General features: G+C 48.1%; 1 protein-coding gene across 1 annotated transcript; it reads left to right on the top strand.

Annotated features, from left to right (window-relative positions):
- Positions 1 to 296: 296 nt before the first annotated feature.
- GALR1 (galanin receptor 1) lies at positions 297 to 15,304 on the top strand. Its single transcript, XM_036884299.2, has 3 exons — positions 297 to 1,162; positions 4,571 to 4,636; positions 10,428 to 15,304. Exons 1-3 carry the CDS (start codon positions 500 to 502, stop codon positions 10,743 to 10,745), a joined length of 1,047 nt encoding a protein of 348 aa, XP_036740194.2. The 5' UTR covers positions 297 to 499; the 3' UTR covers positions 10,746 to 15,304.
- Positions 15,305 to 20,746: the final 5,442 nt, after the last annotated feature.

Consider the following 20,746-nt stretch of genomic DNA (forward strand, 5'->3'; position numbering starts at 1 on the left):
GTCTCAGTTGCCACAGAGAAGCCCCGGAGCACCGGCCTGCCCGCCGCCGGGAGAGCGAGCGCCCTGCTGCCGCTGGGGACCCCGCAGAGGCCCTGGAGCGCGGCGGGAAGGAGCGGCCGGAGCAACAGGTGCCAGTCGGAGCCCGCCCGAGCGAGCGAGCCTGCCGGCAGGGGCCGGGGCCGCAGCCGCACGCGGGCACCCCCGCCCCCACGGCGCACGGGCGGTCTCTCCTCCCGGCTCGGGGGCTGCGCAGCGGGCAGTGGCTCGCGGAGGGGGACCCCGCGCTCTCGGGGCCGCCGCCTCGCCCGGGAAGGTTCACCTCGGGGCGAGCCCGCACAGGACGGTGCCAGGTGGCGCGGCCCCCCGCCCGCGCGCCTGTCCCGGACGCTCAGGCTTTCAACCCGCGCTCTGGCTGCTCGCTCTGGGGACCCCCGGCGACCCCGCAGCCTCCTTCCCCGCAGGTCCCCTTCCCAGCGCGACCCGGGCTCCCCCGCGGGCCATGGAGCCAGCCGCCGGGAACCTCAGCGAGGGGAACGCGAGCGGGTACGAGCCCCCCTCCCCGGAGCCCCGGCCGCTCGTCGGCATCGGCGTTGAGAACTTGGTCACGCTGGTGGTGTTCGGCCTCATCTTCGCGCTCGGCGTGCTGGGCAACAGCCTGGTGATCACCGTGCTGGCGCGCAGCAAGCCGGGCAAGCCGCGCAGCACCACCAACCTGTTCATCCTGAACCTGAGCGTCGCCGACCTGGCCTACCTGCTCTTCTGCATCCCCTTCCAGGCCACGGTGTACGCGCTGCCCACCTGGGTGCTGGGCGCCTTCATCTGCAAGTTCATCCACTACTTCTTCACGGTCTCCATGCTGGTCAGCATCTTCACCCTGGCCGCGATGTCGGTGGACCGCTACGTGGCCATCGTGCACTCGCGGCGCTCCTCGCTGCGCGTGTCCCGCAACGCGCTACTGGGCATGGGCTTTATCTGGGCGCTGTCCATCGCCATGGCCTCGCCCGTGGCCTACCACCAGCGCCTCGTCCACCGGGGGATTGGCAACCAGACCTTCTGCTGGGAGGAGTGGTCCAACGAGCGCCACAAGAAGGCCTATGTCGTGTGCACCTTCGTCTTCGGCTACCTGCTGCCTCTCCTGCTCATCTGCTTCTGCTACGCCAAGGTGGGCGCGGGCGGCGGGGCCCGGTGGCGTCTGTCTCCCGGGTCCCCGCAGCAGCCCGGCCCCGCGCCCGCGCCCGGCGGCGTTCTGGGCGGGTCGTGTTGCGGTTCGTCTCCACCGCTTGGGCCTGCGCGTGTGAGGCTCCGCGAGGAAGCTGCTGGGGGTCGGGGAGATGCCCGGCAAGTCCGCAGCCCCCTTCGCAGGCGCGCCGCCGCGTCCCCTTCTGGCCACCGCAGCCCTTGCGCCCACGGCCCCGAGCGCGTCTCACGCCGGTCCTCCCGCGCCCAGCGCCCTGCCCTGCGCGCCCCCAGGGCCTCAGGGTAGCTCGGCCCCTCCCGGCCCTCGGCCGGCATGGAGGGGTCCGTGCGCGGCCAGCCTTTCCGCTCTGCGGGGACCTGGCTCTTACCAGAAGTTTAGCTTTATAGTAGAGCAGTATTTCTTCGCAATCTCGTCCGGAGTCTGCAGAGAGTTTAGGATGAATGGGTTTCAGCCCTTTTCAGGAAGGCTGTGTGAAGAGTATTAAAGGATTCCGGGTCAGGGCTAAGCCCCCAGCTCTGCAGACACCCCTGCCGGCGGCGCCCTGCGCCGCCTCCTCCTTCCCCTGCAGAGCCCGACAGAGCGCAGCCATCTCACGTTCTCTTTCCTAGCAACACGTGGGCTTGAAGATTTTACACTGGTCAAAATGTCCTAAACCTTTTAACACAACTGATCTATGTTTAAAAGTATATGCTTAATAATCATGGGATGGTGACTCGTGGGGGAAAGTCCATTGTCATACATGCTTTGTCCAGGTTCCATCATGTTAGAAAAACATGTTTGCAACCAAGTTCTGAAATTTCCACCATTTAATCTTCATCTCTCTCTGTTTCTCATTTTGTTTCTGATAAGGCTGTGGCTCTAGGGTGGTGAATAACCAGGTGAAATAACAATAATTTCTTATAGTCAATTCACACAGTATTTTTCCCAGCAAAAATTGTTTAAGGCAAGCCTCCTCCCATATCATTGATGCAGTTACAGCTCTTTGAATGGTTGGTAATAGTGTTGGATACTATCTGAGCGAATGGCCAGAATCAAAGAATTATATGTAAAGAAATAGAATAGAGATAGGGAATTTGAGCAATAACCAGCTTAGGTCTTTGGAAAGAGGCTGGTTTATTCATTTATTCTTCTGCAAATGTACAACACAGGCTGGCTGTACTTGCCCCAGGGGCTGATGCATGCACTCTCTAATTTAATCTGTGCAGCACCTATGGATTGGCATTTTGTTCTTTCTTTTTAAACAAGGAAATTGTATTCCAGAGTCACCTTCTGCTTTCCAAAATCTTACGAGTTTTTAGAGGAACAGTTCTTTGTATCTGACACTCCCTGGGGAAGCAGGGAGAATGGCCTCAGAGCCCTCTGTGCCTCTGTGGGGCTGTTCGTGTGCAGGGCTGGCCCCTCACTCTCTTCCCTGACAGGGCCTTCTTGTCCTGGACCCTCTCCAGTCTGCCATGAGGATGCACTCTTGATATGAGCCTCCTACACACACAAATTCCTCCACATCCTCACAGATGTTTGGCTCAGGTTTGTGTTTTACTGCACACACTCCTCTAAGTGTACAGAAGGATAGAGAAATGCCTCCAGGCCATCATCATCTTGCAAAGAAATGCAACCTGTCATGATACTTACGTTCTTTCTCCTTGGAAGGCAAGACCTCATTAACTGTATTTCAATATATGCATCATAGTGTGTCAATATGTGCTCATAGTACGGTCTACAGAAGGGAAACTTGGCTCAGAAGAATACACATGGGCATTTCCTCCGTTGACCACTCAACAACCTTCCTTGGGCCCTTGGAGCCATTCAGATGTGGCCCTGGGTCTGTTGGCAGAGGGAGTAGACCCCTGGTCAGCACCATGAGGCAGGTACTGTTCACCTTTTCTGGGTTGGCTTCCTCCCCAGGTGCCCCTTTCTGATTCTTGTTTGCTGCCTCTGCCTTGTTCTTCTGTCCCTTGCACTCAGTGGTTGGGGAAGGGCTGCCACCAAGGAGCCCGGCCAAGGCCTGTCTTCTCCTGGCAGGGTCCTATTCCCAGCCCTTTCCTTCTGCCTTGAAAGGCTTCCTCATTTGCCTCTGTAGAAGCTCCTCTCTTTGCCTCACATGCAATGTTTGTGCCTCAACTTCTGGTGGCAGAGCAGTGAACTGACCCACTGACAGTGTACCGGGAGGGTCCCAGGTGTCACTGTGACAGGTGCAGTCCTGGCCCTGAAGGGGCTGCCAAGCCGCTGCAGGGAGTGGGGAGTAGTTTAGGGGGGCTGGGAATTCGGAGCCAGGAGCTCACACTCCAGTGATGGCTGCTGACCTGCAGAGGGCTGGTGGGACTGGTCGAGACATCCCTGCCTTCTTGGTGAATAGCCGGTCACTCCAGAAGAGCTATGTCCAGCTGAATGGAGCAGGCCATTGCAGCGAGTACAATGTGGTTATGTTGCTTCTGTGCTGCGTGCTGGACAGAGGCAGGAGTCCAGAAGGTGGCCTCTGGTTCTTGGACAGCCTCACTGGGAAAGCTGTGCTTAACCAAAGGCCTTGTCCCCCGGAGCCTAGTCTGCCCTTTAGACCTTCACTCAGACGGGATGTGAGAAGGCACTCCAGCCCCCGTGTGCAGGGCTGGCTCTGTTGTATGAGTCAAGCTTAGGCTGCAAATTCCTGTAAATGACCCATGCGCTTCATGTCCTTTCTCCTGAGTATCACACTGTGAGAAAAGACAAACACTGCTTCTCTAGTGAACGGAGCCTGGGTCTCTGGGAAGAGACTTCCTGATAGGGGCCTTCATTATAAAACCTTGCTAAAAGGTCTACCAGTCCTCGGTGAGGCTGAATACCCCAGATGCCGGTGGTCTGAGAGCACAGCCCAGTGGGCAGGGTCAGAAGGCAGAGGGAGGAGGCCGGTGGGCAGACAGCCTGCACGCCCAGCAGAAGGCATGAGGGGAGGCGTGGTGGCCGTGGGGGGCCAGGCGGATTTCTGGTCTTCACCAGCTGCTCTCTCCCTGCTGTTGCATGGAGGAGGGCACTAGTCTCCCCAAGGTTCTAGGATCTAACACCAGGTCTGACATATAGTAGGGACCTGGAAATTGTTAAAAAGTAGAATCGTGGGGGAAACCAAGGTGTCGGGCGGTGGCAAGGCTGCATACAGGGTAGCAGAGTGGCTTTCTGCACGAAACCCCAGAGCCCTGGGCACACAGGTGCTGCGACCAGTGTGGGGAGACCGGGTTCAGCTGGCGGTTCACAGTCAGTGGCACATTACCAGCTTATGTGTGTTTCCACTTGGATGGTTTGGAAATAATGCTGCGACCATTTCAGAATGTCCAGAGTTGTCAGTGCAAATAGACCGTGCATGCAGGGTCCTGGCCACCTGGCTTATTAGTCTATGTTTTCCAGGTCCTTCATCATTTGCATAAAAAGTTGAAGAACATGTCAAAGAAGTCAGAAGCATCCAAAAAAAAGGTAAAGTATATGCGTATTATATTTGTCAAGCTTATTTTTATTCCTAATTGTCCTCCCATTCACCCAGTGCATGTAAAATTTAGGTCCAGTGGTGTAAAGTTTTGAAATGAACCTCTTAGATGCAGGTGGAAATGGAGCCAGCTCATGGGGGGCATCTCAGGTAACCACAAGTTGCATTAAGACTTAGATGGAGGTCTGGGGAGGTGAGGAAACACGCACTCTTTGGATTCTGAGCCTCTCGAGGAGGCGCGCTCTAGGTTGAGAGGGAGAGAGTGAGGAGCTGTGACACCCACAATTTGCATGGAACAGGAGTCGTTTTATTCTGCATTTCCCTTCTGGAATGATTCCTGAAGGCCCTGGCTTCCTTGTCTTCCACGAGAACATTGTTATTATCTCTCTCTTAAGCCCCGGGAGCAGATGCTACCCTTCATCTTCCTCCGGGACTAGGCTGACACTGGCCCCAGGGGACAGAGTCAAAGACGGGAGGAGATTCTTCCCCATGTCAGTCGTCTCTCCGGCCAGAGGGAAATCCTGATTTAAACAAGCCTTCTCCTGAGTAGAGGGAAAGCAGTATCTATCCTCCTTTCCTCATTTTGAGGAAAAAGTGTTTTACAAATCAGGATTAATTATTTAACTCTTTTTTCAGATAACATCTACATAATTTCTGATCTTAGTAAGTAAGATGAGATTATTGAACAATATGATTAAGGAGGTGATTATAACCAGATGTTTTACCCACAAATATTAGTCACAACATCTTAAAATACCTTGTTTTCTCTTCTAAATAGGTATTATGATCAATGAATGACACATCATTTGGAGAAATTATAATTTAATAATGTTTATTTTAAAAAATTCTACTTAAATAAACCTCAGCTCTTCTCGACTTCTCTTGTTTATAAACAATAAAGTGGCTAAAAACACATCTGTTCCCAAAGTTGGTGAAAAGGAATTGTAGACAGTTGGTTAAAAAGCACAACATTTTGCTAGTATTTGAAATTCATTCATGTAGTTTTTTGGGTGACCTAAAACATACGACGTGAATGGCAACACCGTCTTACTGCTTCCCCTCCCCGATCCGTCCCGACATCGCACAGTTGTATAGGTTTTATTTTAAGCTTCCGAATCCCTCTTTATAACAGCTGACAGAGTGTTAGGTTGTATGAGTGGAGTAACCCCTAAAAGCCGCTGTTTCCCTCCTGTTTTCAATGATGGGTTGTTAGGCTGGGGTTTTTCCATTTTTTTAGTCTCTTAGTTTTCCCTCTGAGCCACATTTCTCATCTCCAAGAAAATGATTCATTTAACTCCATTAAGGGTTGTCTATAATTTCCCCTAGGACAGTTATTTATGCCTACCCTGGGATAGGACGGAGCGGACCCACGGGATTCTAAGAGGACCCGGCTCCGCCTGAAAGCCGGCACTGCCGCGAGGCGGGGGAGACAAGTATTCTTCCCCGAGCCCAGCGTCTGGAGTCAGGGCAGGAAGAGGTTAATGTCCTTGGGAGGGAGGGGGCTTGCTGAACTTTCATAAGGTGGTGCCACTGGTACATGTTACCTGCTTATTATTGTTGCAAAAGAGTCTATGTTTATAGGAAAGAATGAAGTAGGACATCTCAACTGGCTGGGCTGTATTTGTGTGCGATAGCTAGTTTGATCTCTGTATCTGCAAAGTATTGGATACAAGTTATGAAAGTCCCAGAGAATAACAAAGTCATTAAAAGAATGAAAATAGGTCTTATAGCAAATGACTGGAAAAACTTCTGTTTTACAGTAAAAAGATCTAAAGATAAGTGTTTAATCAGTTTTGGTTTTAGAGATGTGTGTGTGTATGGGCATGTACGTAGATATGTATATGCATGGATATTACATATGTGGGCAGTTATGTTATACATGCTGTGTGCATGCAGTCTTTCCTAACATAGGACACAGTTTTAGCATTTTGGGGAGGGAAGATTTCCTCCTCCATTTGCACAGCTTCTGACCATAATAGCCACTGAACAGATGTCACTGCTCTTTTGATATATTTAATTGCCTCCTTGTTTGCATAGAACAGATAAAGTGTGATGCTGGGTGCGTGTGTGTGTGCACCTGTGTCTAAGAAACAGCTAAAGAGAGGAGTGGGGGATGGGAGGAGGCCCTGGGGAGGCAGGGAGTAAGAGGTGGGGGCTAGGATGGAGCGAGGGTGACTGCACTCACCTGAGGGCAGAGCCTGGATCAGCCCACTGCAGGCACTCCCAGTTCTTGGCACAGAGAGTGGTGCCGGCACAGGTATTCAGTCTGGTAGGTGGTGGACAGACGTGATGTGGATTTGACAGGTTGCTCATTACGACTTCGTTTGTTTCCAGCTCCTCTTCCCAGTGGCCAGGAACCTTTCTCTTTCCGTGAGCTGTGTGCTCCACGCAGGCACTCCCTGGTCAGGCCCACAGCGGTCACGGGCGGAGAGGCAGGCCTTCGTGCTGAGAGTGCCGGGCAGTCAGCCCACGTGTCTGGAGGCAAACACGGCAGGCCCGGATCTCCACCGCAGAAGCAGTCGTACCGGCACAGACCCTGCGGTCGGCTGAATGCCTTACTCAGGCTGTGCTAGCCATGAAGAAATGCTGGCATAAGGCCAGTGGGATACTAAACCAATATGCTGGAATAACTCTGGGAGACTTCAGAGTGGGATAGGCATCCATACTGGAGGGTTACTGCTAAGAGGAAGCCACGTGAGAAGCCCTCGTGATGCCCTGTCAACCCCTGGGTCCTTTCAGGGCGGCTTCTTGGCACCCCCCTCCGGCTCAGAGCAGGTCAGAGCTTTTTGGCCATCATCTACACAAATTACAAATGTTTCTTATTATTCTCATCCTTTAGTCACTTTTTCTTTCCAGACAAGTTCCATTAGACACATTGTGAGTAAAATTCTTTGAAGAAAGAACAGACATCTCAGATGACCTTAAAAAGAACATTTCATAGGAAGAAGAGAGGTGAATATTTTTCAGATGCTTTCAGCACGAGGAACAAAAAGAAACCAAACTGATCAAGGACCCAATGTCAAGTATTATAAGAATTAGAGATTTGGTGCATGACTTCACACAATGACGTTTTCTCTATCAAAGGTAGCATTTGATTCTGTGGACAAAGGGACACTGGGTGTGTAGAGATGCTGAGGGTGACTCCATCTCCAATCGAGGCAAATAATAGTAGAGGAAATGAAAAACAAATCCGCCGCATTCTCCGCAGAGGGCTCTCTTGGGGGCATCTCAAAGGGGATTCTGGCATCAGAACGGGAAAGGGCAACATCTCCTCCAAGTCTCTGCAGGAAGAGCCTGGTGCAGCCGTGAGCACCGTCAATATTGAGAAAACACTTTGCCTTATTTTGGGGTGGGTAAGATAATTTTCTTCTGTTGTGGCTTTTAGGTGATTCATCAGTGGTTCTTCAACACCAGTTAAGCTCTTTAGAAAGGCAGATTCCTGGATCAGCCCCTAATAACCATGGCCAACTGCAAGGGGCCATGGGGTTGAAGTCTGGATGAAGTTTGGCCAAGCGCTGTCCTCGGTCCTGATCTGCCTCAGTCCCAGGTTGGGGATTTGTACAACATTATTTCGACCAGATCTTTAACTTGGAGCCAGCTTATTCTAGGCACACGGTTCTCTGTGTTGGCGGGAGGCAGGCGTGAGTGAGCAAGGCCGCTGCTGAGCCAGGGATGGGCTTCTTTCCTCCGTCAACTCCCATCCTCTTGACTCCCCAGCCCTGGAGGCCTGGGAGCATCCGTGCAAGGGAGACAGAAGGAAAAAGCCAGCTTCTGTCTCCAGCCACCCGCATGTCGCGTTGACCCAGGTCAGCCCACAGTGCAGGACTCAGTGAAAGCCGGAGCCTGTGTGCAGGGCGTCAACTTGCAGAACCGCCAAGAGAAGGTCAGCACCGGGGGCAGGTGCACTCCATGAACAGGGAGAAAGTACTAAATCCTGGGAGGTGCTTAGCTGGCAGCACAGTCAGGGCTGACAAGTGTTCTACTGAACTTAGGGGAGAGCCTTAGGTAAATGTTGTAGTTCATGTGAGTCCCTGGTGAGTATTCTTTCCCGATATTTTTACTCTCTGTTAACCCATTCACATTTCAAAACTCCAGGTAGCCCAAGTAAAAGAGGCTTGTTCATGGCTCTGAGACAGGTGGAGTCACTAAAAATAGAAAGGTAAATTTTGAATGAACTACAAACACTCATAGTAGCAAATACTACCTAGGAAACATCCCATACTGCTGTGGGTCTTGTGGGCTAGGCAGTAAGCTGTCTATTTCTGCCCTAAATTTGGTATTCTGTAACATTTTCCTAACAGACGCTATGAAACGGAATATCCAGGGGGTATTCATTTTGCAAGGTAGGTGTTCTTACTGTCTTCGAAGAAAAGATGATGTTTTCTGTTTTATTTGTAGGTGTAATCGTGTCCTGATTGTTTTGATACATCATCTGGGAATGGGATCTCGCAGGCTAGCAGAGAAAGGGATTGATGGCAGGTGCTTCCCTCGTACATGAGTGGGTGGTTTGTTTGCTTTTGGGTGGGCAGAGCAGCTCCGTGTTACCCCACCGCCCTGTGACAGCCTGTCACCACAGCGATGCCTGACTTGCTTTACATGCTTGGATGGACAAGGCAATCAGGGAACCATATCTTGGGGGTCATCCTCTCTGCAGACCAGGAAGTTGGGGTTCAGGGCCTTTGTGTTGTTTTTCAAAGGTTGTACAACCTGTTCATCGTTACTGTAAGTTTTGGGCTTTTGCACTGGCCATGGTGCCTTTTGTTGGCTAGCTGCACCCTCAGGTCCTGGCCCTCCTGAACGGTCCCCACCTTGCCCCCACCCTCTCTGCTTCCAGCTGGTGAGAAATTTCCTGCCTTCCATCCTGTCTCTTTGATGGTCTGATGGTCTTCTTACGCTGTGGTGTGTTACCTAACATCAGTCCTGAAGAGCTGGCGTTCTGGGTGTTGTTTTCTCTAATACTAGGAGTCGATCTGATTAATGGGAAGGAACAGAAAGGTCATTTGGGGGTGTGAGAATGGCCCTGTAGCAGTGTGGAGGCATGGCTGCCCTCTGTAATGGCCCCGCTTTGCACACGGAAGGCTTTGCGTGTAACGGATCTCTGTGCCGTGGAATCCCTTTCTCCCTTGGGGCGTGGACATGAGATGCGTGAGCCTCGGGGATTGTCTCACTCTTCATGCTTCTCTGCTCTTCTCTCCTCCCGCTTCCTCCCCTGCTCATTATTTTACCAGGATTATTTCTGTATAGAAGGGAAGGGAGACGGGCCAGCAGGTTGACCTCCTGCTGCATTGCCACGTCAGATAAGGGGACATGTGTACTTTTTGCTTTCCTGGTCTGAAACTTGCAGTAATGACCAGTGGTTCCGGCTTCATGTCTCCCTCCAGCAGTTCAAACACACTCTTTAAAACATTGCAACCTGAGAGAGTCTGAGAAAAAGAGAGGCTACTTGATTCTGAGCCTGTAGGCAAGGGGCAGGCAGGGCATGTTCGGGCACATTGCAGGCATGAAGGGCAGAGCGTTCATCTCTATGCATTTCTATTTCCACAGTGCAGAATGCACCTGCCATAATCCCCACGCGCTTCACGTGATGATCAATTCTTCCTATAGGAGGTCATGGCAGGTCCTGATGTTTTGAACAGAGCTATTATACGAAGTAAAGGTGATGCTTAAAGCCGATGTGCTGTCTCTTTGACCCCATGAGAATATGCTGATATTAGCTTCGGGCATGCCTGGAATGCTGCATGTTGTCCTGTTGTCGCTGATGGGCGTCTTTCTCCCTTGCAGACGGCGCAGACCGTGCTGGTGGTGGTCGTGGTCTTTGGTGTCTCCTGGCTGCCGCACCACGTCATCCACCTCTGGGCTGAGTTTGGGGTCTTCCCGCTGACCCCCGCCACCTTCCTCTTCAGAGTCACCGCACACTGCCTGGCATACAGCAATTCCTCCGTGAACCCCATCATTTATGCATTTCTCTCAGAGAACTTCAGGAAGGCCTATAAGCAAGTGTTCAAGTGCGACCTGCACAGGGAATCACCTCTTAGTGATGTGAAAGAAAATAAAAGCCGAATAGATGTCCCATCATCAACCAACTGTACTCATGTGTGAAAAAGGTGGAGCAGAGAGCTTGACTGCAGAGCCTCTGAACGTGGGGCCAGACACATGAGAGAGGGAAATGAGATAGTGAGCAAGGCTGCCACCTGCCATCCTAGCGACGGTTCATATTATCTTGGCTCAGTTCCATATGTGTTAAAAAGAACTTTGATCCATTTAGGAAATCTCTACGTCTGGTGAAGATTATCCCTACATTTTATTTCTAAATTCTATGAAAACAAAAGAAAATGCTATGTAGTTTTATAACTCTAAAGAAAGGTGTAGTAGAATTCCATGGATGTTCAATTCTTCAGAGAATAAGGAATAAGGAACATCCTAAAAATACAGCCAGGAATATTTGTGATCTACATTTTGAAGCAAATTTATTTAGAAAAAATATTCATGCTTTGATTCTTCAATTTTAAGAGAAGAGGTAATATTAAAGCTACATGTTTTGAAGTGTGATCATGGGCACACAATGGAAATTTTACTTGAATTTGGTTTTTGTGTGGCCATTTTTACAGAGATGCATCTTTCAGATGGGAATAGTACTTTTCTCAAATCATTTTATTTGCACAGGTCATATTTCAGGGTTTCTGATGATGTGCTGCATCTGTCTGTGGTCTTGAGGTCCATGAGGTTTATCTCAGGAGGCCAACGGGTCCTGTGTCAGTCCCTCCAGGCTGTCACCCTTGGCACTGCCAGTTAAAATCTATTCTGTGAACTTAGGCTTTGTTAACTAAAAAAATCAGGGCAAAGTTCCAAGTGTGACTATCCCAGTAGTGGATGCTGAGAATGAGGTTTTGAGGATGAAGTGGTTGTTAGAATGTCATATACATACTTTGCCAAAGTATTAGCTGTATGTCACTGAGCATGATGTGTAGAAAGTGATTTCTGTGGTGCCAAAGGCTCACCAGAACTCAGTTAAGTCACATGAGGTAATGGTCAGGCCACATGGGGAAAGCATATCAAGCATTTGGCTCAGATAATGTTTGAAGAAGACACACCTTGCAAATGGATATTCATGCAGATGTTGCACAAATGCTTTTCTCCTTACATTGGTAATCATGTTAGATGCACATTTACCCCAAATATTACTCCCTCTGGGAATGTTAATTTGAGGTTAAAATCATCACGACTTGAATTTTAAATGTAGTTTTTATGGCAATTTCATATTTATTCATGTTTACAATGAGAAAATGGGATGAGAAGATTAAATTATCCTATATTAGAAAAGTAGATTTCAGACTGCAAGACTTCCATACATTTTAGGGAGATACAAAAGCAAAATTTTCTTTGAAAAAGGATTTTGTGTAATGTAGACCAGGGTCACATCAGGATGCTATGTGAACTATCAAATTTTAGCTCAAAAAAAAACTAGATTTAAGGATTTGCATGCTAACTTCTGCAGTGCATCGATTTATTTTCAGTAATCATATTCCTCTGGCAAGCAGTGTTTACATTTGCAACAGTTCAAATGACTTTCTGAACCAAGCAGGAGAAAGTTGTTAGACAGGTTGGGAGGGCATGAGCTTTCCTGTTTGGTGGCAGGGAAAGAAGGTGTGTGTATGTGTAGGTGTATGTGAGTATTTTAAAGACAAGCACACATCCCTTGCATGGAAACATTTATGCACTTTATTCGGATATAGCAGCAGAAACATTTTATCCTGACAGCAACACCTCATGTGCTCTGTGGGATGTGGGGTTACCATTGCCAACACCAGCACTTTGCTGTGCACAAGCTATGCGGCTGTGTGAGCAGGTGCCTCCTGGCTGCCTGGGACTGCACCGGTGACAGTAATGTCCTGCACCAGCTAATGTCCTCGCTTTCCTTTTCTGATTCCTGCACACATGCGTGAAAGTATTACAAACTACAGCAGCTAATACTGCTATTTTCTAAGAATCATGCAGAGATGTGCTTCCTCAGGGTTCCTGTCATCCCTCCCGGTGGCTGTGGCCTGATGGAAGCTAGAGACATAGCCCCCAAAACATGCAGAACTCTGGAACCCCAAACTTGCTGAGTGTGGATGTGAACCACTTTGTCTGATGGTTGGAGAGGCTGTTCTTCCTGCCCGTCATCATTTTATTCAGTTCCTCTTATTCAGAGCTCCGGTCCGATGGTCTCCTCATACAGCCGCTCTGATACTGATGCTCGCCTATGTCCTACAAAGGTCTGCAAGAAGCTTCCTGGCAGAAGAGCTCCCCAAGGACTTGCAGTGGACTTCAGCCACCCGGCAAGTCTGAGGAGTGCCTTGCTTGGCCACGCAGCTGTCTTCTGGGAGGCTGATTCCCTAACAGATGAATAACGCGGCCAACTCAGAGGTGCCTTCTCTTCTTCATCAAACAAAGAGGGCCTCCCAGACACGTGCTTTTCCTTCCAGCAGCCGGAATGAAGGAGAAACACTGTTTGCTTCTGGAGTCAGGCTGTTTGAACACCACGTATTTCAGTTAACTTCAAAGAGACTTTTCCCTTAGGCTTGGCTGCCTCCGCGCCCCAAGGCAGCTGCTATTTTTCTGGGCTTTTTGCTTTCATGCAGGCAGACAGGCTCTGGAATATTTGAGGAGCTGAAGTGCTTGCTCTTTCGTACGGATAAGCGACAAGTTGCCCCCTGTGTGCGGACGGATACAGTGATGTGGTTGGAAAGTCTCCCTTGTCTGTGTCCCCTGGGAGAGATCTTGAATCGGTTCCTTCTGCTCCTGTGACTAGGGGTGTGCTCAGCAATGGGACCATATCCTGAATATTTTAGATGATGTTTTTGCGTTTAATGAGATTGTTCTACTGCACACCTTGGGAGAAAAACCATCGTTTCTTTCTCTTCCTGACCCCCAACCTCTTGTGCCTCTATCATAACTTGCTTTTACCCGAGTTCCTCTCTCTGCTATTTACACACTGCAAGTCCTCCTTCAGCTCAGGCATAATGAGGTGGAGTGGAGAGGGGTGATGGCTGCTCAAGTGCATGAGTCGTGCCAGGCTAAAAGCTTCTTGTGACTCATCTTTAAATTGTGACATTATAGCTGATTGCATTTGCTCAGTGTCTCAGACGCATTGACACAGAGCAGCAATAATCCCGATACGTTAACTGAAACCCAAGGCTGGCCTGCTTCTGAGCAGCAGAGGCTAATTTATCCGAGCCTCCAATTCCTTCCCACAGAGGCCACAGAATCCTGTAAGTCCTGAAATGGTTGCTGAGGCAACATTACCTGTTGAGTAAAATAATGTGCCCTCCAGCTTCACCATGTTCTTGCTTAAAAGGGTCTGTTAAATACATGTACATGAACGATGTAGCCATGTAAAGTGGGTAAATATATCAGGGTGGCTACTTCCTTTGGAAACTTAATCATCTAAAATTTGTAAATTTTGATCTATGCTGGTTGCAAATATCCCCCAGGTTTTAAATTTGTAAGTAACTTTCTATTGAAGGTAATCATATTCTTCTTGGCCATTAAAAAATGATGCATATTAGGTTATTTTTCAAGTAGATATTAATGACTTGTTTATTTTTAAAAAAAAAGAAAACTAGTAAGTGTAGGTGGCCTAAAATGCTGAGTTACTGGTTGTCTTGGAAAGAAAAGATTACAAAATGGTAATTATATCTGATTTTAATTTACACTGTATTTTGGTATTTTGTCTTTTAGAAGTGGAAGAGTTGAGCCTGAAGAACAACTTAATATGCCTGCAGCCCTTGCGTGTGGGCTGCACCTCTGGGGGTGAGCTCTGTACGGAGCGTGTGCTGTGTGTCATGACGCATTCGGCAGGACGTGCTGTTTGCTTACCTGTGAAGCGCCACAGGTTCTGGATGGCCGCCTCTCTCCCTAGCACGGCAGGTCCACTGCCAACTGTGACTGCTGTCCTGGGATTCTGAGGTGGGCGCATCTGCTCGATTTGGCAAGACCTTTGGAAGTGTTGGCAGGCCCTGGGCCTTTGCCCTCCACTGGCCCCAGGACACGCTCCCCGTGCCTCCCCCCAGCCCTCGGGCACCTGCTTCTGAGGACACGGGTTCTGTCCTGGGGGCAGCGTCTGTGGGAGGGGCTGTCCTGGTGCGTGGCGGCTGGGAAGGGAAGGCGCCGAGTAACCTCTGAGCTTTGGGACACACGGACACATTCGGACTTTGTCTCTCTGTTTTCATATTGGCTGAGTTTGCCCTTTAGACCATGGGAGGAAGGGCTGATCCTCTAGCAAAGATTTTGATGCTACTTTTGGGGTGGAAGCCTCATCGTTTCTGGATATCTTGAGGTATATGTAACTCCACCGTTTCAGCAGTTAGAGAAGTCAAGGGCACTGGGGCAGATGGGGGCCAGCGTCCACCTTTCCATCTCTTCAGCCTCTTAGCGGTGGTGATGCACAAGGTGCCTATGAGCTGGACTGCACTTCATGTTCTATGTGTTTTCTGTGACCCCCATGCACTGCAGTACCTTAATTCAAGATTGGCTGTTGATGATTAAAACTGGAACTATTTATGTTCTGAAGGCCTGTGTGCATCTATGAAGCTCTTCTTCCCCTGTTCAGTGAACTTATTTTGGGCAATCACACAAACGAGGCATAGAGCAGGCAAAGGGCAGTAGTCTGGTGGGACTGGTGTAGAATGTACCCAAGTGGACATGTCCACAGCACTTCACAGCATGGCAGGCAGCAGAGTGAGTGCAGGATGGGTGCCCAGGCCCAGGGAGGTGGGGAAGGCTGCATTTGTGTCTGTGTGGCACGGGGCACATGGCACGGGGCACCACAGCCTGCGCTGCAGATGAGGAAGGTGAAGTGAGGCTTCATCAAGGTCAGAAAGAATCGCTTGCAGTAAATACGTGGTCTCTTGGCTTCTGGAGGGGATGCCAGCAGGGACCTGGAAGGCTTCCGGGTGCAGTGGGCTGTCACGTCCACAGCACCACTGAGTTGATGGAGAAATCACAGAGCATGATCTGGCTGGGTGCCCAGAGCCTGCTGCTCAGAGTTCCCCAGCTTGCAGAGACACAGGCTGGTGACAGAGGCTGGGGCCCGGCCTGGGGAGTGGCTCCAGGCCCCTCCCCTTCTGTTCAGCCAGAGGGTTTGGCTTCAGTTGGCCTTCGCATTTCCATGTAATATTTCACTGAAAGTAGTTAAAAAAAATGGATCTGTGGAACATATCCATTGTTTGTGTCGGATTTTCTGACCACTCTTCATTCCCTGTTTCTGGTACCCAAATGCCTGTCCTTCATTGTCCCCTGCCCCTTCCTTAAGGCCCATCCCATGACTATACTTGAGATCTTCCAGATTTTGTCACTGTTGACTGCTTGCGAATGGCCTGATCTCCATATCTCTCACATCTTCATTTTCTGGTCAGCCCAAAGACTTTTTCCTTGTCACCCTATAAATACCTCTCCTTTGGACAGTGAGGTGTCAGAAATGCAGCTATAGAGCAGATTGCTTTCACAAGGGACCCAGGCCCTCAGAGATCTGCAGGGTAGAGGGGCCCATGGCATGTTGCATCCTGAGGGCCTCTACGGGGTGCCGGCCCTGGTGGTGCCGTGCGTGCCCCAGCTAGTTTTCCAGCTGTGGCCGGCATGCCTCGTGCCTTCTGCAAGGCCACACCTAGGGGGACAGAGGATCATGAGGCTGGACCCGATGGCGGCTGCGGCGGCCCTCGTGGACATGCTCCAGGCTGCGAAGGACATGTCTTCCCAGGCCCCCAGCCACCAACTGCGCCCACTTCTCCAGGGAGGTTGGACAGGTGCACGGGCACCTCCCGATGCCTGCGCCAGGCTTCCTGATTGGTCAGGAGAGAAGAAGAGATATAGGTGAGGGCTTTGGGGCACAGAACAACCATGCAAAAGAATCAGAAGCACAATTATCAACAGGTGTCTTGCACTTAATGTGCTATTGTAGGTAACGGGGGGCAAAACAGTCTCCATTCAGAAACAGCAGACATACAAGGAAGCTGAAGTGGGTGGAAATCCTCTCATCTTGTTAGAAAAAAGAAATCCAGTAAACATGCTGTTTTTTTGGCACATTTTGTCAGGGCCACCTAACTCTATGAGAAAATTTTGTTTAAAATAGAAAGCATGTCATTTTTTTTCTAAAGAGACTGTTGGCTGGTATGTAACTGTAGCTAAAGAAATAAATTCCCGTCAGGCAGCTCAGGGCACTACCATAAGGTGATTCAGTTGTTTCTTTAGCTGTTTGTGTTTTATTTACCTGTATCGTCCCACAGGCTGCACAAAGGACTTTACATAGGGGGCACTGAGTTAATGAGCGGATCCTGCATTTTGAGATAGTTTCAAAATAGGGTCAGCATGGATAAGAATTAACTTAATAATTGTCTTGAAATTAAATCAGATTATAATTTAGGGGTATTTACATGCCAGAAATGGATACACAAATATTATTTTCCATACAGGGGTTTGCTAAGAATCACGTCTTCTACCTTCTATTTCACAGAGGTTGAAGATTTGATCTTGAGGGATAGAAATCCAAAATTTTCTTGAGAATTGTTGGCCCAATCCTTGAACTTCCTGCGTTGCGTCTGCCTCAGTGAGGAGGAGAGCTGCGTATGGCAGGATGGGCTCTGGGGTCTGGTCCAGTTCTGGCGGTTAAGTGGCTGGTGGAAATGCTGCCTTTGGTGCTGTCGCCTACCTGTCTGAGCAAGCTGGGAATTCTCCAGAAGGTTCTGATGCTCTGGCCTGAACTTGGAGCCCAGTTCACAGACTCTGCTGTGCCTGGGACTCTCCTGATGGGCCTGTTAGGACACGATTGCTTGACTCACCTGCAAAATTTCTGACTTGGCACAATTTGGGTGGAGTCCCCAGATCTGCGCTTCTCACAAGCTGTTTGGCAATATTGAGGCTGTTGATCCTCGGACCACGTTTTCACACCTTCTACCTGATTTAACTGGTTTGGATTTTTTTTAAGGACTCCCAGCACACTGCCAGAAATGAGAACACTCAGGTTGAGTCGATGGCCCTTAACAAGTCTAAATGCCTGTGGCTCTGGAAAAATTTTTTTGCTTATATGGGATTTAAATCATTTATATTTGCATTGTTTACATTAAGCAGATTCATAAAATATCTGTTTAGCCGTTAGCTATAGAAATGTGTAAGTTTTAAAGAGCATGAAGGGGTTTGATAACTCACATGTAAGGATTTCAGAGATTATCATAATTTTTCCTTCAAAAGGATAAAACAAAATAGCTTGGTGGCAAAGAGCACCTGCACATTCATCTTGTTCGCTCAAAATATAGAGGAGTAAATAAATATTCAGAATCATCACATAGGAATTTTTTAGCTCAATGTTTTAAGCATGTGCCTGTTTATTTGTGTGACTGGATTTTTAACGACATTATTATCTCTAAGAGATGAATGCAATGTACTCTGTGCTTAAAGCTTCCAATTCAATATCTCCTGATGACACAATAGTATGGATAAGACAACTTATGTACATTGTAGTTTTATTTTACTAATAACATTGTCTAGACACTATGGTATAAATAATGCTGAGCATGGATCTCAGTAAACCAGATGCTGTTATAACTGTTCTGTAAACTGTTTCTCTACAGTTTGTCTCATCTTGTATAAATTCAGCATGAATATCATGTACACACTTAGCATGAGTACCAGTAAATTTATAAGACCAAAAACCAAAAATTAAGAGCTTACATTAATCCACTCAGTACCAAATGTAGTTATTTTAAATCATCCTACCTCTGTGTTCTGCATGAAATCTAGCTGGATTTTGTGATTTGGACCAGTTTTCTTGAAATGGAAATAAAATGTGTTCCTCAAAGTGTTCTTATGTATGAGCAACTGTTTTCAGAGTGTAATCACGCCATGTTGTAAGGCATTTCCTGAAGTGGGGGGACACATGCAGAGTCATCAAATTAAGTGAGTTTCATTTTTATGGGAGCTGTCACGGCAACATGGGTGAGTTGTGGGGGGAACTGACGCCTGGGTCCTGACTGTCACTTCCTCTACTCACTCTCACGCTTCTTTCCTTTTCTCTATTTTTAAAAAGAATAAATTCCTCTTTTTTTTGGTAAAAGTGACAGAAAAGTACTACAAGAAGTCATAAAGAAGAAAAGATTCATCCAAAATTTCATTAATAAAAAATAGCCATTCTAAATACCATTCTAGACATCTTCCACTGGATATAAATATAAACAGGATGGAAACAAGGTCTGGAGGGAAGAAGGAGTTTTAGAAAAATTGGATCACACTCTGCGTATTATTATTTTTTTATTGAGGTATAGTTGACATACAATGTTATATAGTTTCAGGTGTACAACACAGGGATCTGACAGCAATACACGCCACCACGACAGGTGTGCTGCCATCCGACGCCGCTGACTGTGTTCCCTGTGCTGTGGTTTTCATCGCTGTGACTTATTTTATAATTGGAAGTTTGTATCTCCTTATCTCCTCCACCTTTTTCACCCATCCTCCAACCCCATCCCCTAGGGTAACTACCAGTCTATTCTTTGTGTTTATGAGTCTCTTTCTGTTTTTTTATTTGTTCATTTGTTTTGTTTTTTAGATTCTACATAAAAATGAAATATTACAGTATTTTTTTTTGTCATCCATGTTGCAAATGGCAAGATTGCATTCTTTTTTTATGGCTGAGTGATATCCCATGGCACATATGAACCACATCTATGCTGTTTCAATATCTTGGCTGTTGTAAATAATGCTGCAGTACACATAGGGCGTATATATCTTTTCAAATTAGTGTTTTGTTTTCTTGGGGTAAATAACAGAAGTGAAATGACTGGTCATATGGTATTTCCATTTTTAATTTTGTGAGAAGCCTCCGTCTTGCTCTCCACAGCGTCTGCACCATTTCACATTCCCGCCAGCAGTGCCCGAGGGCCCCGGTTTGCCACATCCTCACTGACACCTGCTATCCCTTGTCTCGTTGCTATCAGCCACTCTGACCGGTGCGCGGTGGTGTCTCACTATTGTTTTGGCTTACATTTCCCTGATGATGCGTGACGTGGAGCATCTTCTCATGTGCCTGCTGGCCATCTGTAGGTCTGCTTTGGTAGAATATCTATTCAGATCCTAAGAAAATTACTAACTTTAAAATGACTTGAATTTAATTGGCCAAAATGAAGTGGGATAGGAATTGCTAAATTTTAAGTAGCTGATCAGCACAGCTTAAAAACAACGATGAGGACAGGGTGCAAGTGATTGGACTCAGTATGTCTATAGCTCTAAATACAGTGTAGCTTTAGGCTGAATCTGTTTTTCTTTCTCACAGAAAATTATCCTTTAAAAATCTTATGTATATTTCAGTTGGTACATTGTTTGCTAGTGTTTTTTGAAAAACATTCACCTCCTTTCACAAGCCCTTTATTGAGATTCTCACCAAGTAATTTCTCTGCTCCCCAAAAGTTCTCAAAGGTACTGTATTCCTGAGGTGCAGGAGTTCAAGAAGATTCATTTGCTCCCTTTATATTTAAAACAAGTATTAAATGTGAAATTATTTCATTGCACTCTATTTTCATCATGTATCTTCAGATCCTGCTCAGAATTCTGAGTGTTCCTGAGCAGAAGTCTGAAGGAAAACTGATTTTAGATAACTACCATTTCCTTCCTCAGATGGATGCCCACTTGATTTTTATAATTATTGATGCCTGGTATTTTCACCAGGATAGGTATTTTCCTCCCTAATGCCTGAGTATTCTTCAAAATTAAGTTGTGATTACAGAGAAACAAAGGCGATATTCATGATATTCAGGACAAATATTTCCTTTCAGTATAGTTGCTATTTTATGACATAGTAAAACAACATTAAAAAATGAAAAACTCCTGTGCTAGAGGTACCCTGAGACTCCCTAAACATGGGACATGAACAGGTGAAATAGTGCACGCAGGCGTCTGTGCAGAGAAGGGTTGCTGCCGATGGCCGCTCTGCCCCGTCTCCCTGCCCCCCACCCGTTCCTCGCGTGGCTGGTTCAGCCATGTCTCCCAGGACTTCACTCGGTTCCTCTGATCAGTTCTCTGCCCTATTCTGCTCAGCTGCTGTGACACAACACCGCAGACGGGGCTTGTCGGCA

Source organism: Manis pentadactyla, chromosome 6 (genome assembly GCF_030020395.1).
Source record: "Manis pentadactyla isolate mManPen7 chromosome 6, mManPen7.hap1, whole genome shotgun sequence".
NCBI lineage: Eukaryota > Metazoa > Chordata > Mammalia > Pholidota > Manidae > Manis > Manis pentadactyla.

What these genes read in the sequence shown, in the direction of transcription:
- GALR1 (XM_036884299.2), top strand. Translation starts at nt 500, where the DNA reads ATGGAGCCAGCCGCCGGGAACCTCAGCGAGGGGAACGCGAGCGGGTAC. An exon ending in TCTGCTTCTGCTACGCCAAG is followed by an intron (nt 1,163 to 4,570) that starts GTGGGCGCGGGC and finishes TATGTTTTCCAG; the next exon opens with GTCCTTCATCATTTGCATAA. An exon ending in CAGAAGCATCCAAAAAAAAG is followed by an intron (nt 4,637 to 10,427) that starts GTAAAGTATATG and finishes TCTCCCTTGCAG; the next exon opens with ACGGCGCAGACCGTGCTGGT.